The sequence below is a fragment of the Palaemon carinicauda genome, chromosome 7, assembly GCF_036898095.1.
Source record: "Palaemon carinicauda isolate YSFRI2023 chromosome 7, ASM3689809v2, whole genome shotgun sequence".
NCBI lineage: Eukaryota > Metazoa > Arthropoda > Malacostraca > Decapoda > Palaemonidae > Palaemon > Palaemon carinicauda.
Window position 1 is genome coordinate 159615543 of NC_090731.1, and position 15000 is coordinate 159630542.

At 35.0% G+C, this 15000-nt stretch overlaps 2 protein-coding genes across 2 annotated transcripts in view; both read left to right on the forward strand.

Moving 5' to 3' along the window:
* The window catches only part of LOC137644624 (serine-rich adhesin for platelets-like), a 739321-nt gene that overhangs the window by 151003 nt on the left and 573318 nt on the right, over positions 1–15000 (forward strand). The window lies entirely within an intron of this gene.
* The window catches only part of LOC137644619 (uncharacterized), a 29820-nt gene continuing 20580 nt past the window's right edge, over positions 5761–15000 (forward strand). The window contains exon 1 of the mRNA XM_068377572.1: positions 5761–5883. Within this exon, the coding sequence (XP_068233673.1) occupies positions 5761–5883 (123 nt within the window). The remainder of the gene's footprint in view (positions 5884–15000) is intronic.

The window sequence follows — 15000 nt, forward strand, 5'->3', positions numbered from 1 at the left end:
CCGAATCCTCAATTTTATTTTGTTTCAACATTTTGACTCCTCAATTTTTTGGGTTTGACCCCTCATTTTTTGGGGTTTAACCCCCTCATTTTTTTTTTGTGTTAGTATTTTGATTTCTCAATTTTTTGTGTTAGAATTTTGATCCCTCAATTTTTTGTTAGAATTTTGACCCCTCATTTTTTGTCTGTTAGAATTTTTACTCCTCATTTTTTTTCTGACTTAGAATTGATAGAGGACTTATTTCTGATTTGGGTATGTTAAACCTGATAAATAACTTGATTTTGCTGTGGGTTAAAACTGACAGAACTTGATATCATTGTGGAACATTATTTGTTGGTTATAATCTTTATAGAACTTTATATCTTGTATTTTTTTAGTTAAGTGATATCTAGATTAATATCATATTAAAGGAGATGAATGGAGAAATATTGATTTAAAAGCTCAGGATAAAGAAGACTGACGAAATCTAACCGAGGCCCTTTGCGTTAATAGGGGTAGGAGGAGACGACGATGATGATGGTGAAATTTGTCTTAAAATTTTTATTTTTGATTAGTGGCGAAATTCTCTTGATTGATCATTAGGTTTCGTTGAAGCTGATTGGAAAATTGTTCTTTTTAAGAACTGATTGAGAGCGTAATTTCTCACTGTTTTCTTGGTGAAGCTGAGATAGAACTTTTTTCAATGGTTTTGTTCAGCATTGAGAACTTTATATCTCGTGGGCTTCTTTAGCAGTAAGGACCTATTATTTTTTGTTAGCTGTATAGTCTGAGTGGGGATACCTTAATGCGGTGAAAGGGTTTGCGAATCTCCTTTATCAGCAAAGTTGTACTAGTCAGGGCCACCCAAACTAGATTGGTTTACTGTGAACGATCAGACTAAGGCCTCCCAACATCACCAATCCGCAGTTGACCACCTTTGTGATGAAAAGGGCCAAACCCCACACATAAATAATGTCTGAGGCCTTTGTCCTGCAGTGGTCTAAAGAACTGCTGCTTTTGTTGTTGTTGTTGTTGTTGATTGGTGGTGATGTTGATGACCAATGTGATGATGACAAAAATAATGATAGAAATTATTATTCTTCCCGAATAAATTTGTATTATGGTTTCTCCTTCAAAACATTATATTGAGCCTGGCTTACTTAAATTATTATGCTACAAAACGAGCAGTCAAATCCTGTCGGTTGATTCCATTACGCCTGTGAATTACTTTGTAATGTTATGATTAATTTTATTATTTGCATAAAAGATGCCTTATACTGTATAGGATCTCATTTGATGATTTGAAACCTTTTTTTTAATTTTGCTTATCTCTTTATTTAATCAATTTCTGTATAAATTCAGTCTTAAGTTGGGAAAGGTATTGCTCTTGACCTCAGCATCCAAGTTTCGTATCCATTTATCTTTGTATATCCTCATTACAATATATGTTGATGCTTTGATCTCCATCGTATGGTAATGGCCAAGTGTCTGATTTTATATATGTATATGTTATATTTTATATATATATATATATATATATATATATATATATATATATATGTATATATATGTATATATGTGTATATATTTGTGTGTGTATGTATATATATATATATATATATATATATATATATATCTATATATATGTATATATATATATATATATATATAAATATATATATATATATATATATAAATATATATAAATATATATATATATATATATATATATATATATATATAAATATATATATATATATATATATATATATATATATATATATATATAGATATAGATATATATATATGTGTGTGTGTGTGTGAACGCGTTTGTGCATATCAATTTGAATATTCAGTCTGTCATTTTTGACAGGTCGCGTACACTGACACACAAGACTAAAATGAAGTTGGGCAGCGGAATTATTACCATCATTCGCTTGTTTAATCGCGTGAGATATTTACCTTTGCCAACGAAGTTGGAAGGAGGTTATGTTTTACTATATTTGTGTGTTTGTTTGTGAACAGCTTCCTAGCCACAATTTAAATCGTACACGTGTAGAGTTATGAAACTTGCATGGATTAACTGTAAAAAGCTGGAAATTATTAAATTTTGGAAGGTCAAGGTCACGCCAAGAAAAATTTCTAATTCACGTAATACGGCACCAGTTTGGACATCGTTGTCCTGGAGACTTTAAAATTGGTTCATATTTGATTGTATGAAAACCCACGCCAATTAATACATGTTAAGGTCAAAGGTCAAGGTCGAGAAATAAGCTGCCGCGGGAGAACTCTGCTCTCTACTGAGTGTCCTTTTAGTTTGGTAGATGCTGAAAAGATGGCTATCAAAAATGTCAGTTTTTAAATATGGTGTTTGTTTTTATTGTGATACTCGTTGTATTTGCTATCAATTTATTTTTCCTGCGTAAATGGACGTAAAATGTAAAGAAATTAAAATTTGAAATTGTCTCGTGTATTTTTACTTTTTTTATCTCCTTTTTTTTGTCTCCTGATTTTTGTTTTTATTTAACTTTCGTCATTTTAACATCATCAATTAACACAAAAATATTACTGATGATAATTACAAGAGTAATAGTATTTTCATATTGAAGATTATAATAGTAATGATATAATGATAATACTGGAAAAGATCAATATAATGTCGATAATAACGATACAAAAATGATACTCTCAAACCTGACTCTGATTCATTAAAAAAAATCATTTCAATTTGAATGATTCCTTATTACCAGGGGACGAAGGAATCTCATTATGGTCCGTCCAGATGTTAAAAATCATCTGCTTTATAAATGAGACGCGCTCTAGTAAGTACATTGCATTGTGAACAATGGTGGGAGATTTTACAATTTTTGTTTGCGTGATTTCTCGTCGTTGTTGGAGAGAGGGAGTAAGAAGATTTATAAGGCAGGGTAGATCTGCATGATGGTACATATATATGTTTATATATGATTTGAGTATACGGATGAATATATGTATGTATATATATATGTATGTATTATAGCCACGAAAGGAAAAATGAAAAAGACTTGATTGGAGTTAGTACTTTCATCCACTCAGGACATTATCAAACTCAGCAATGAGAATACATATACAAAGACATCGTATATATAAAGGAGAAGGGGATCCAACAGCTGTCAGTTTCTTAATAATTCCGGAGAAGTCAGATTTTAGATAAAAGGATAATACTGGATTAACGGAAAACATACCTGGGCTTAGATCCAGAACTAGACATTGCTGTAGTGTTTAAATATAATTGTACATTAAAAAAACATGTTAATTAAGAATAGTTCTGGAAATGATAATAATGTAATATATAGCATTCCTTGTTCAGAGTGTAACCTATTTTATGTTGGCCAAACATCGAAAAGTATACCAGTCAGATTAAAACAACATCAGGTGGCCGTCTCCAGGGGTTCTCTTAATAATGCCTTGGCCTCCCACTGGTTAGGGTCAAGTCACAGAATTGGTTGGTCAAAGACCGAAAAAGTAATCCATGTAAATGACTATTTCCAAAGGAATATTGTTGAATTATTTTTAATCTCCTGTACTCAAGGTAGAAATTTGAATCTAAGCCCAGGTCTGTTTTCCGCTAATCCAGTATTATCCTTTTATCTAAAATCTGACTTCTCCGGAATTATTAAGAAACTGACAGCTGTTGGATCCCCTTCTCCTGTATAAATACGATGTCTTTGTATATGTATTCTCATTGCTGAGTTTGATAATGTCCTGCGTGGATGAAAGTACTAACTCCAATCAAGTCTTTTTCATTTTTCTTTTCGTGGCTATATTACATTTTATATTCATAACGTGTCAGCTTTCGTGATTTCTACACACACACACACACACACACACACACACATATATATATATATATATTATATATATATATATATGTAATGTATATATATATATTTGTATGTATGGTGTATATATATATATATATATATATATATATATATATATGATTATATGTGTATATCTATCTATCTTTCTATCTCTATCAATCTATCTATATATATATATATATATATATATATATATATATATATATATATGTATATATATATATATATATATATATAATGCCCCATTAGTATAAGTTTTATATAAAGTGAGGGACTTAAGACTTACGACTTGATAGTGAAAAACAAGGGATGGATTTAGACCAAGCTAAGGGTGTGTAAATGGATTATTTTAAAAGTGTTACGGTAGGTTTGTTTAATTAAAGATAGAAATTGCCGGCTGCAAACGAGGAGGCATGTATAGCTTAAATTAAAGTTAGGCGATGTGAATAAAGAGGATGTATGATGTGAATATTATAGTCGAGAGCATATGAATTGTGTTTATGCTGAACGTGGAGGTAAAGTAGTAACAATTGGTTGTCGTGGCCGATGTGATAACGTCCCTGACTGGTGAACGCCGGAATTGAATTGAGAGTCCCGCTCAGACTCGTTAGTTTCTTTGGTCGCTGCAACCTCACTATCCTTGTGAGCTAAGGAGGTTTTGGAGAGCCTATAGGTCTATCGGCTGAGTCATCAGCAGCCATTGCCCAGCCCTCCTTGGTCCTAGCTTGGGCGCTGATCGTATGATATATGATCAGTCTCTAAAGCCCTGTCCACATGATCGAGCATGCCCGACGGGCAAACAGTGATACCAGACCACAATAGTTAGAAGAATGAGGGTGAATGACGTCAGAAGCGAGAAAACCACAGACAAGGATCTGGCATCATACAGTGTTACCAGATCCCTGCCTTTAGTCATTCACCCTCATTCTTACTAACTATTTTGGCCTGGTATCACTGTTTGCCCGTCGGGCATACTCGATCGTGTGGACAGGGCTTAAGTCATTGTTCTGCTTGATAGGGCAATGTCACTTTCCCTTGCATCTGCTAGTCATGAGCGGCCTTTAAACCTTTAAATGGAAGGGTGGGATGACATGTTTACTTGAATGTAAAAGTTTATCAAGTAGTCATCATACACTGGTAATTTTTTCAGATTGTGTAATATATTTTACCGATGAAAGACTTGGTTACGGATTTGGCTTTAGTAAAAAGGTTCGAAAATTTTTTTTTTTTATTCTTTTGATTGCAGGTAGTGCAGTTTTAACTGAGGGTAACTACTGCATAGTGTAGGGTAGAAACTTGTTCAACACTTCTCTTGTAATTTATTTCCTTTCCTCATTATTCTATTTTTCCCTGTTGGGGCACTTGGGGTTATAGCATCCTGCTTTTTAGAAATATCTTAATGTCTGCCTTGCTAGAGAACGGCTAATATATTTATTGGGGATAATTTCTTTTCCTTTTTTATAGTTCATAAATGAAGGATATATTGTAATGTTTGCCAGGGGTGTTGGTGTAAACATTTAGATGTTTTGGAAATGAACAGTTAGAAATAAATGTTGGTTATAAACACAGTTCAAGTAGGCCTAAATAAAAACCAGCAAGTTGTCGCGAAGAAAGTTTAGCGCCTTCAGTGCACCCCACACCGCCCACTGTAGGTACTACTAAGGGATCTGTGCTGTATCCCTTCGAAATCTAGCTGCTCTTACTTTTTAGCTTTCTACAATGCTTACGCAACTGTCTCCTTTCCCTGCATCATGCTGTTCAACCTCTCTTACACTTAATTTTACAGCACAACTTTAGGGCCGGGAGCACACTAGCGACTCTGTGGCGCCACAAAGCCACAGCATCGTGTGGTGGGGATGTGGTCTCCCATAGGTTGCCATTGTTTTCAAAGCCACGCCACGCCACGCCTGTGGCGGGGATGAGCGACAGAGAGCCACAGTCGCTAGTTTGTGCGGCAAGACTTGAAAACGATGGAAACCTATGGGAGACCACATCCCCGCCACACGATGCTGTGGCTTTGTGGTGCCACAGAGATGCTAGTGTGCTTCCGGCCTAGAGGTTCCTATTCTCTGTATAGAATGCCCCACCCCCTAGACCCCAGCAACGGGCTGTATTTCCCCCAATAAAAAAATCTAATAAAGTTTTAAGAGGTTGATATATAAATGTAACTAATTTAGATAGGGAATCATAACTGGGAAAGACGGGTGTCAAGAAATGTTATGTAAGGAAGGCTGTAGCTTTGCAAAAAAAAAAAAAAAAACTTGAAATAGATTGAAAGGAGAAGCTCTGAGTCAGGAGAAGCTCAACTCTGAGAGCTCTGAGTCAGGAGAAGCTCAACTCTGAGAGCTCTGAGCCAGGAGAGAGCTCAGACAGGAATGTTTTAAGAGCTCTGAGCCAGGAGAGAGCTCTGACAGGAATGTTTTAAGAGCTTTGAGCCAGGAGAGAGCTCACACAGGAATGTTTTAAGAGCTATGAGCCAGGAGAGAGCTCACACAGGAATGTTTTAAGAGCTCTGAGCCAGGAGAGAGCTCAGACAGGAATGTTTTAAGAGCTCTGAGCCCGGAGAGAGCTCAGACAGGAATGTTTTAAGAGCTCTGTGCCCGGAGAGAGCTCAGACAGGAATGTTTTAAGAGCTCTGAGCCCGGAGAGAGCTCAGACAGGAATGTTTTAAGAGCTCTGTGCCCGGAGAGAGCTCAGACAGGAATGTTTTAAGAGCTCTGAGTCCTGAGAGAGCTCAGACAGGAATGTTTTAAGAGCTCTGAGTCCGGAGAGAGCTCAGACAGGAATGTTTTAAGAGCTCTGAGCCCGGAGAGAGCTCTGACAGGAATGTTTTAAGAGCTCTGAGCCCGGACCCGATGAGAGCTCAGGCAGGAATGTATTAAGAGCTCTGAGCCCGGAGAGAGCTCAGACAGGAATGTTTTAAGAGCTCTGAGCCCGGAGAGAGCTCAGACAGGAATGTTTTAAGAGCTCTGAGCCCGGAGAGAGCTCAGACAGGAATGTTTTAAGAGCTCTGAGCCCGGAGAGAGCTCAGACAGGAATGTTTTAAGAGCTCTGAGTCCGGAGAGAGCTCAGACAGGAATGTTTTAAGAGCTCTGAGCCCGGAGAGAGCACAGACAGGAATGTTTTAAGAGCTCTGAGCCCGGAGAGAGCTCAGACAGGAAGGTTTTAAGAGCTCTGAGCCCGGAGAGACCACAGACAGGAATGTTTTAAGAGCTCTGAGCCCGGAGAGAGCTCAGACAGGAATGTTTTAAGAGCTCTGTGCCCGGAGAGAGCTCAGACAGGAATGTTTTAAGAGCTCTGAGCCCGGAGAGAGCTCAGACAGGAATGTTTTAAGAGCTCTGTGCCCGGAGAGAGCTCAGACAGGAATGTTTTAAGAGCTCTGAGCCCGGAGAGAGCTCGGACAGGAATGTTTTAAGAGCTCTGAGCCCGGACCCGGTGAGAGCTCAGGCAGGAATGTATTAAGAGCTCTGAGCCCGGAGAGAGCTCAGACAGGAATGTTTTAAGAGCTCTGAGCCCGGAGAGAGCTCAGACAGGAATGTTTTAAGAGCTCTGAGCCCGGAGAGAGCTCAGACAGGAATGTTTTAAGAGCTCTGAGTCCGGAGAGAGCTCAGACAGGAATGTTTTAAGAGCTCTGAGCCCGGAGAGAGCACAGACAGGAATGTTTTAAGAGCTCTGAGCCCGGAGAGAGCTCAGACAGGAATGTTTTAAGAGCTCTGAGCCCGGACCCGATGAGAGCTCAGGCAGGAATGTATTAAGAGCTCTGAGCCCGGAGAGAGCTCAGACAGGAATGTTTTAAGAGCTCTGAGCCCGGAGAGAGCTCAGACAGGAATGTTTTAAGAGCTCTGAGCCCGGAGAGAGCTCAGACAGGAATGTTTTAAGAGCTCTGAGCCCGGAGAGAGCACACAGGAATGTTTTAAGAGCTCTGAGCCCGGAGAGAGCTCAGACAGGAATGTTTTAAGAGCTCTGAGCCCGGAGAGAGCTCAGACAGGAATGTTTTAAGAGCTCTGAGTCCGGAGAGAGCTCAGACAGGAATGTTTTAAGAGCTCTGAGTCCGGAGAGAGCTCAGACAGGAATGTTTTAAGAGCTCTGAGTCCGGAGAGAGCTCAGACAGGAATGTTTTAAGAGCTCTGAGCCCGGAGAGAGCTCAGACAGGAATGTTTTAAGAGCTCTGAGCCCGGAGAGAGCTCAGACAGGAAGGTTTTAAGAGCTCTGAGCCCGGAGAGAGCACAGACAGGAATGTTTTAAGAGCTCTGAGCCCGGAGAGAGCACAGACAGGAATGTTTTAAGAGCTCTGAGCCCGGAGAGAGCTCAGACAGGAATGTTTTAAGAGCTCTTGAGCCAGGAGAGAGCTCAGACACAGGAATGTTTTAAGAGCCAAACTCTTCTGAATTGGATAGATGTGTGATTGCCTAGTGTAAATGAAAGATAAATTTGAAAGTCAAAAGATATATTCCTGCGTCATGTTGAGACAGACAGACAGACAATGTGCGTGTAAATGCCATGTAATAAAAAAATATGAGAATCATCAGCGAATGAAATATATTAATATAGACTGGATTGCAGATGAGAGAGAGAGAGAGAGAGAGAGAGAGAGAGAGAGAGAGAGAGAGAGAGAGAGAGAGAGAGAGAGAGAAATCCCATCGAGCAAAATAAAATATATAAATCGGTGAATAAAATATAAGTATATCCAGTCTCGCGTAGAATTGTAGATGACAGTTTAGAGAGAGAAAGAGAGAGAGAGAGAGAGAGAGAGAGAGAGAGAGAGAGAGAGAGAGAGAGAGAGAGAGAGAGAGAGAGAGAGAGAGAGAGAAATCCCATCGAGCAAAATAAAATATATAAATCGGTGAATAAAATATAAATATATCCAGTCTCGCGTAGAATTGTAGATGATAGTTTATAGAGAGAGAGAGAGAGAGAGAGAGAGAGAGAGAGAGAGAGAGAGAGAGAGAGAGAGAGAGAGAGAGAGAGAGAGAGAGTGAATGAGTTATAAATCACAATTAGTAAGAAAAAAATGTAAGAATTATTAACAAATAAAATATATTTGTATATCCAGTCCCGCGTGCATGTCAGTCTTACATCACCTAAAATAGACAAATCGAGTTAATAAAAGATAATAAGAAATGAAATGAAGTAAATGGATGTGATGAATAGGCGGCCTCTTGGTCGATGGCTCACCCTTAAACTCTACAACAAACACATTCTGTAGAAGTACCTACAGTTGAAGCTGCTTCCATCGATCGCCCTAACACAAGCATTTACGTAATATCCCTTATTTCAGAAATGTCTTAATGTCCGGCTTGCTGGAGAACGGGTATTGTTTTTATTGGGATATAATTTCTCTTCTTGCCTTTTTTTTTATATAGTTTATGTATGAACGAATAAATGTTAATGTTCTAAAAATGTTTTATTTTAATTATTCAGTTTTCTAGTTTATATATGATAGATTTTTTTTAATGTTGTTACTGTTCTTAAAAGGTTTTATTTTAATTCATTTTTTCTAGTTTATATACGATAGATTTTTTTTAATGTTGTTACCGTTCTTAAAATGTTTTATTTTAATTATTCATTTTTCTAGTTTATATATGATAGATTTTTTTTTAATGTTGTTACTGTTCTTAAAATGTTTTATTTTAATTATTAATTTTTCTAGTCTATATATGATAGATTTATTTTAATGTTACTACTGTTCTTAAAATGTTCAATTTTAGCTGTTCATTTTTGTAGTTTATATATGATAGATTTATTTTAATGTTATTACTGTTCTTAAAATGTTCTATTTTAGCTGTCCATTTTTGTAGTTTATATATGATAGATTTATTTTAATGTTACTACTGTTCTTAGAACATTTTATTTTGATTGTTCATTACTTTTCTTGTTTATTTATTTCCTTGTTTCCATTCATCACTGGCCTATTTTTCTTTGTTGAAGCCTTTGGGCGTCTAACATCTTGCTTTTCCAACTAGGGTTGTTGCTTAGCTGCTAATGATAATAATAATAATAATAATAATAATAATAATAATAATAATAATAATAATAATAATAATAATAATAATAATAATAATAATAATAATAATAATAATGATAATGATGATGATAATAATAATAATAAGTCCATCATTATTACTTAAATATAATAGTTCGTGATTTAGTGAGGACTTTTCATTCTCTAGTGGAAAATTCTTAAGGAAATTTCGCTGTTTTCTAAACTCTATTATGATTACAGAGTTAAAAACGCCATACCCGTCTAAGATATGTCTTGATTTTTATTCCCGCTTCTATAGAAATCTTTGCTTTTATTATTTAACTTTTTTTCCCGCTTCTATAGAAATCTTTGCTTTTATTATTTAACTTTTTTTTCGTATCATCACTTCTGCTTTATACATTCCGAGTAATCTTTTATTTTCCCTTTTTATTTCATCTTTTCGTAAAATGACCTCCCTGATCTTAGCGACCGGCTTATGGTTCAGATGACTGAGGTTTCTTTATAACGATATTAATCAGTTGTAGAAATGTCTAAATGCCACGTGAATTATATAATAATTGTGATAAGTTTTTTTCTTTTGTACAATGTGTCTTGGATTATTATTATTTTTGTTTATATCATAATCAATTATGTAAATATATAAATACCACGCGAATTATGTAATTATGTAATAATTATGTAAGGTTTTTCTGTACAATAATGTCTCTTAGATTAATTTTTTCTTCATATCGATATTAATCATTAATAGAAATTTCTAAATGCCACTTGAAAAATGTAATAGTCATGTGATGAGATTTTTTTATTTTTTTTTATTTTTTTTTTTATTTTTTTTTTTGGGTACAATAATGTCTTAGATTAATATTTTTCTGTATATCGATGTTAATCAATTATAGAAATATCTAAATGCCCCTTGAACTATGTAATAATTGTGATAAAGTTCTTAATTTTTTTGCACAACAATGTCTTATCTATTTACGTATTTTGTAACTGACATATGAATTCTGTTATGGATGTTGCACACCACTTCTCTACCTACCTTAGCACTGATTTTAGAAACTCGAGGGGCACTAGGTAGAGAGCATGCTGCCGCCACGTCGAGCAGTGTTATTTTGCTCTTAACTCCACTGGGTACTTGTAGTTCGATGTATTCTCTTCAAAATCTAATTAGTTTGTCCTTGGGTCATACCCCAAATGTCCACTAAGTTTTATTAGTTTTCAGTAGGTTTTGCCTACTGTTGTTCACACACACAACATCATACATATACATATACCAAGGCACTTCCCCCAATTTTTTGGGGGGGTAGCCGACATCAACAAATGAAACAAAACAAAAGGGGACCTCTACTCTCTACGTTCCTCCCAGCCTGACAAGGGACTCAACTGAGTTCAGCTGGTACTGCTAGGGTGCCACAGCCCACCCTCCCCCGTTAACCACCACAGATGAAGCTTCATAATGCTGAATCCCCTACTGCTGGTACCTCCGCTGTCATCTAAGGCACCGGAGGAAGAAGCAGGGCCTACCGGAACTGCGTCACAATCGCTCGCCATTCATTCCTATTTCTAGCACGCTCTCTTGCCTCTCTCACATCTATCCTCTTATCACCCAGAGCTTTCTTCACACCATCCATCCACCCAAACCTTGGCCTTCCTCTTGTACTTTTATATATATATATATATATATATATATATATATATATATATATATATATATATATATATATATATATATGTGTGTGTGTGTGTGTGTGTGTGTGTGTACTGTATGTATATATTTAAAATATTTGCCATTTACTTAACGTTGCGATTGTTTTCAAAGTACTGCTGCGTACTTATACTGTGATGTACTTTATCCAAAATGTTAAAGATTCATCCTTGTCATACCCAACATGACTACGAAGTTTGGTCAAAATCGGTAAGGTAGTTTTTGTTAAAGTTGCTCACAAACAATTAAATAAACTAGGAAACAGACAGGACTGAATACATACCCTTTGGTGAATGCAATAGAATTGTGGTTGTTTTGTAGATTTGATTACCAACCACTGTGATTATGATGAATTTTGATGTGTAAAACTATATTTTTGTGGTATTTCTACACCAGATAATACGTTTAGTTAGGTTTCGTGAAGTCTGATATGCAGTCAAATTCAAATCTTGCTATACTCAGGCGCACTATTCTATCTTATTTCCCTTCCTCCGTTTTCTTTGGAAGTTTTTTTTTATAGTTCATATACGACAGATCTATTTTAATGTTATTATTCTTAAAATATTTTATTTTAATTGTTCATTACTTCTCTTGTAGTTTCTTTCCTTGTTTCCTTTCCTCACTGGGCTATTTTTCCCTGTTGGAGCTCTTGGGCTTATATTATCTTGCTTTTCCAACTAGAGTTGTAGCTTAGCTAATAATAATAATAATAATAATAATAATAATAATAATAATAATAATAATAATAATGATGATGTTCTGTGGGGTATCGAACCAATTAATTTGAATAAATACATATCACCAAGTATATTTTTGGCCTGCCATAACGGTATTCTGTATTTTACGGGAAGAAATCACTTAATTAAAGGGCTTTAGCTCAAAATCGCTAGGATTAACGAACGGAAGTCTGCTTTGAACCACCAAGTGTTGTGCTCACACCAATGTACAGTTTCTGCTGTTCTTTATGATTATGGTCTTCATATACTTCCTTGTTTCACATTCTGGTTGAAATAGGTAGTAGGTTGGACGGGGCACCAGCCACCCGTTGAGATATTTCCGCTAGAGAGTTATGGGGTCCTTTGACTGGCCCAGACAGTATTGCATTGGATCCTTCTCTCTGGTTACTGTTCATGTCCTTTGCCCCCACACACACACCGAATAGTTTGGCCTATTCTTTACATATTCTTCATACACCTGACAATACTGAGATTACCAAACAATTCTTCTTCATCCAAGGGGTTTCTGCACTGTAATTGTTCAGTGGCCACTTTTCTCTTGGTAATGGTAGACGAAACTCTTTTAGCTATGGTTAGCTGCTCTTCTAGGAGAAGGACACTCCAAAATCAAACCATTGTTCTATAGTCTTGGGTAGTGACATAGCTTCTGTACCATGGCCTTCCACTGTCTTGGAGTAGAGTTCTCTTGCTTGAGGGTACACTCGGGCACACTATTCTATCTTATTTATCTTCCTCTTGTTTTGTTAAAGTTTTTTTTATAGTTTATATAGGAGATACTTATTTTAATGTTATTCTTAAAATATTTTATTTTTCCTTGTTTCCAACTGGGGTTGTAGCTTAGCAATTAATAATAAAAATAATAGTAATAATAATAATAATAATAATAATAATAATGATAATAATAATAATAATGATGATGATGATAACAAGAAAGATTGTAATGAAAGATTAAGCTTTAGTTTCTTAAGTGTTGCACAATATTTTTCATAATTCTGATCATCCTTTACATTCAGGTCTTCCCGGACAGTTCCATGTTGTTCGTAATACTAGGCATGCAATTAGTTTTAATTATTATTAATATTAATTGGCTAAGCTACAACCCTAGTTGGAAAAGCAGGATGCTATAATCTCATGGGCTCCAACAGGGAAAATAGCCCAGTAAGGAAAGGAAACAAGGAAAAATAACATTTTAAGAACAATAACAACGTGAAGATAAATATCTCCTATATAAACTATAAAATCTTTAACAAAACAAGAGGAAGAGAAATAAAATAGAGTCAGGCTTTCTCAGCCATGAACTCCATACTACACAGTATTCTAGAAGTTTTATTCCAGCTGTTATCAAGTTGTGGAATGATCTTCCTAATCGGGTAGTTGAATCGGTAGAACTTCAGAAGTCCAAACTTGCAGCAAATGTTTTAATGTTGACCAGGCTGACACAAGTCTTGTTTATGTATAAAATAACTGTTTTGATGTTATTGTTCTTAAAATGTTTTATTTTAAATGTTCATAACTTTTCATATAGTTTGTTTATTTCCTTTCTCACTGGTCTTTTTTTCCCGGTTGGAGCCCTTGTGCTTATAGCATCTTGCTTTTCAAACTAGGGTTGTAGCTTAGCAAATAATTATAATAATAATAATAATAATAATAATAATAATAATCATCATAATCATAATCATGATAATGATAATAATAATGCCGTGATTATTCGATTATCTTTTTAAAAGTAGTTTTATCAACTTATTTCTAGTTTTTTTTTTTTATATTACAAAAAAGTCTGATTCTTTGTAAACTGTAAACTTAAATTTGAGTTGTCCTCTGTAACCTAATCTGTATTATCGGATATTTAAGTAACAATACAGAACAAATTATTTGTATTTAACGCCAGGTTTTGAATTTACTAATACATTAGTGAAATTGAATTTACAAAAACATTCGTGAAATTGGATTTACTAATACATTTGGGAAATTGGATTTAATAATACATTCATGAAATTGGATTTACTAATACGTTGTTGAAATTAATTTACTGATACATTCTTGAAATTAGATTTACTAATACATTCTTGAAATTAGATTTACTAATACAATCTTGAAATTAGATTTACTAATATATTAGTGAAACTGGATTTACTAATGCATTCTTGAAATTATATTTACTAATACATTCTTCAAATTAGAATTACTAATACATTCTTGAAATAGGATTTACTAATACATTCCTGAAATTGGATTTACTAATACATTCTTAAAATTAGATTTACTAACACATTCGTAAAATTGTAATTAACGAAATTGTAATTAACGATTTATAAGCGTTATATCAGAGATTTAGGCATTCTGTTTTAAGATGCCAAATTGCAAAATAAGACACTTAACAGATAATAGTTCTATTTGTTCGTATTCCTTTTATTATTATTATTATTATTATTACTATCCAAGCTACAACCCTAGTTGGAAAAGCAAGATTCTATAATGCCAAGGACTCCAACAGGGAAAAATAGCCCAGTGAGGAAAGGAAATAAGCGATGAGAACAAATTAACAGTAAATCATTCTACAAACGGTAACAAAGTCCAAACAGATATCATATATAAACTACAAAAAGACTTATGTCAGCCTGTTCAACATAAAAAACATTTGCTGTAACTTTGAACTTTTGAAGTTCTACTGATTCAACTACCCGATTAGGAAGATCATTCCAAAACTTGGTCACAGCTGGAATAAAACTTCTTTTA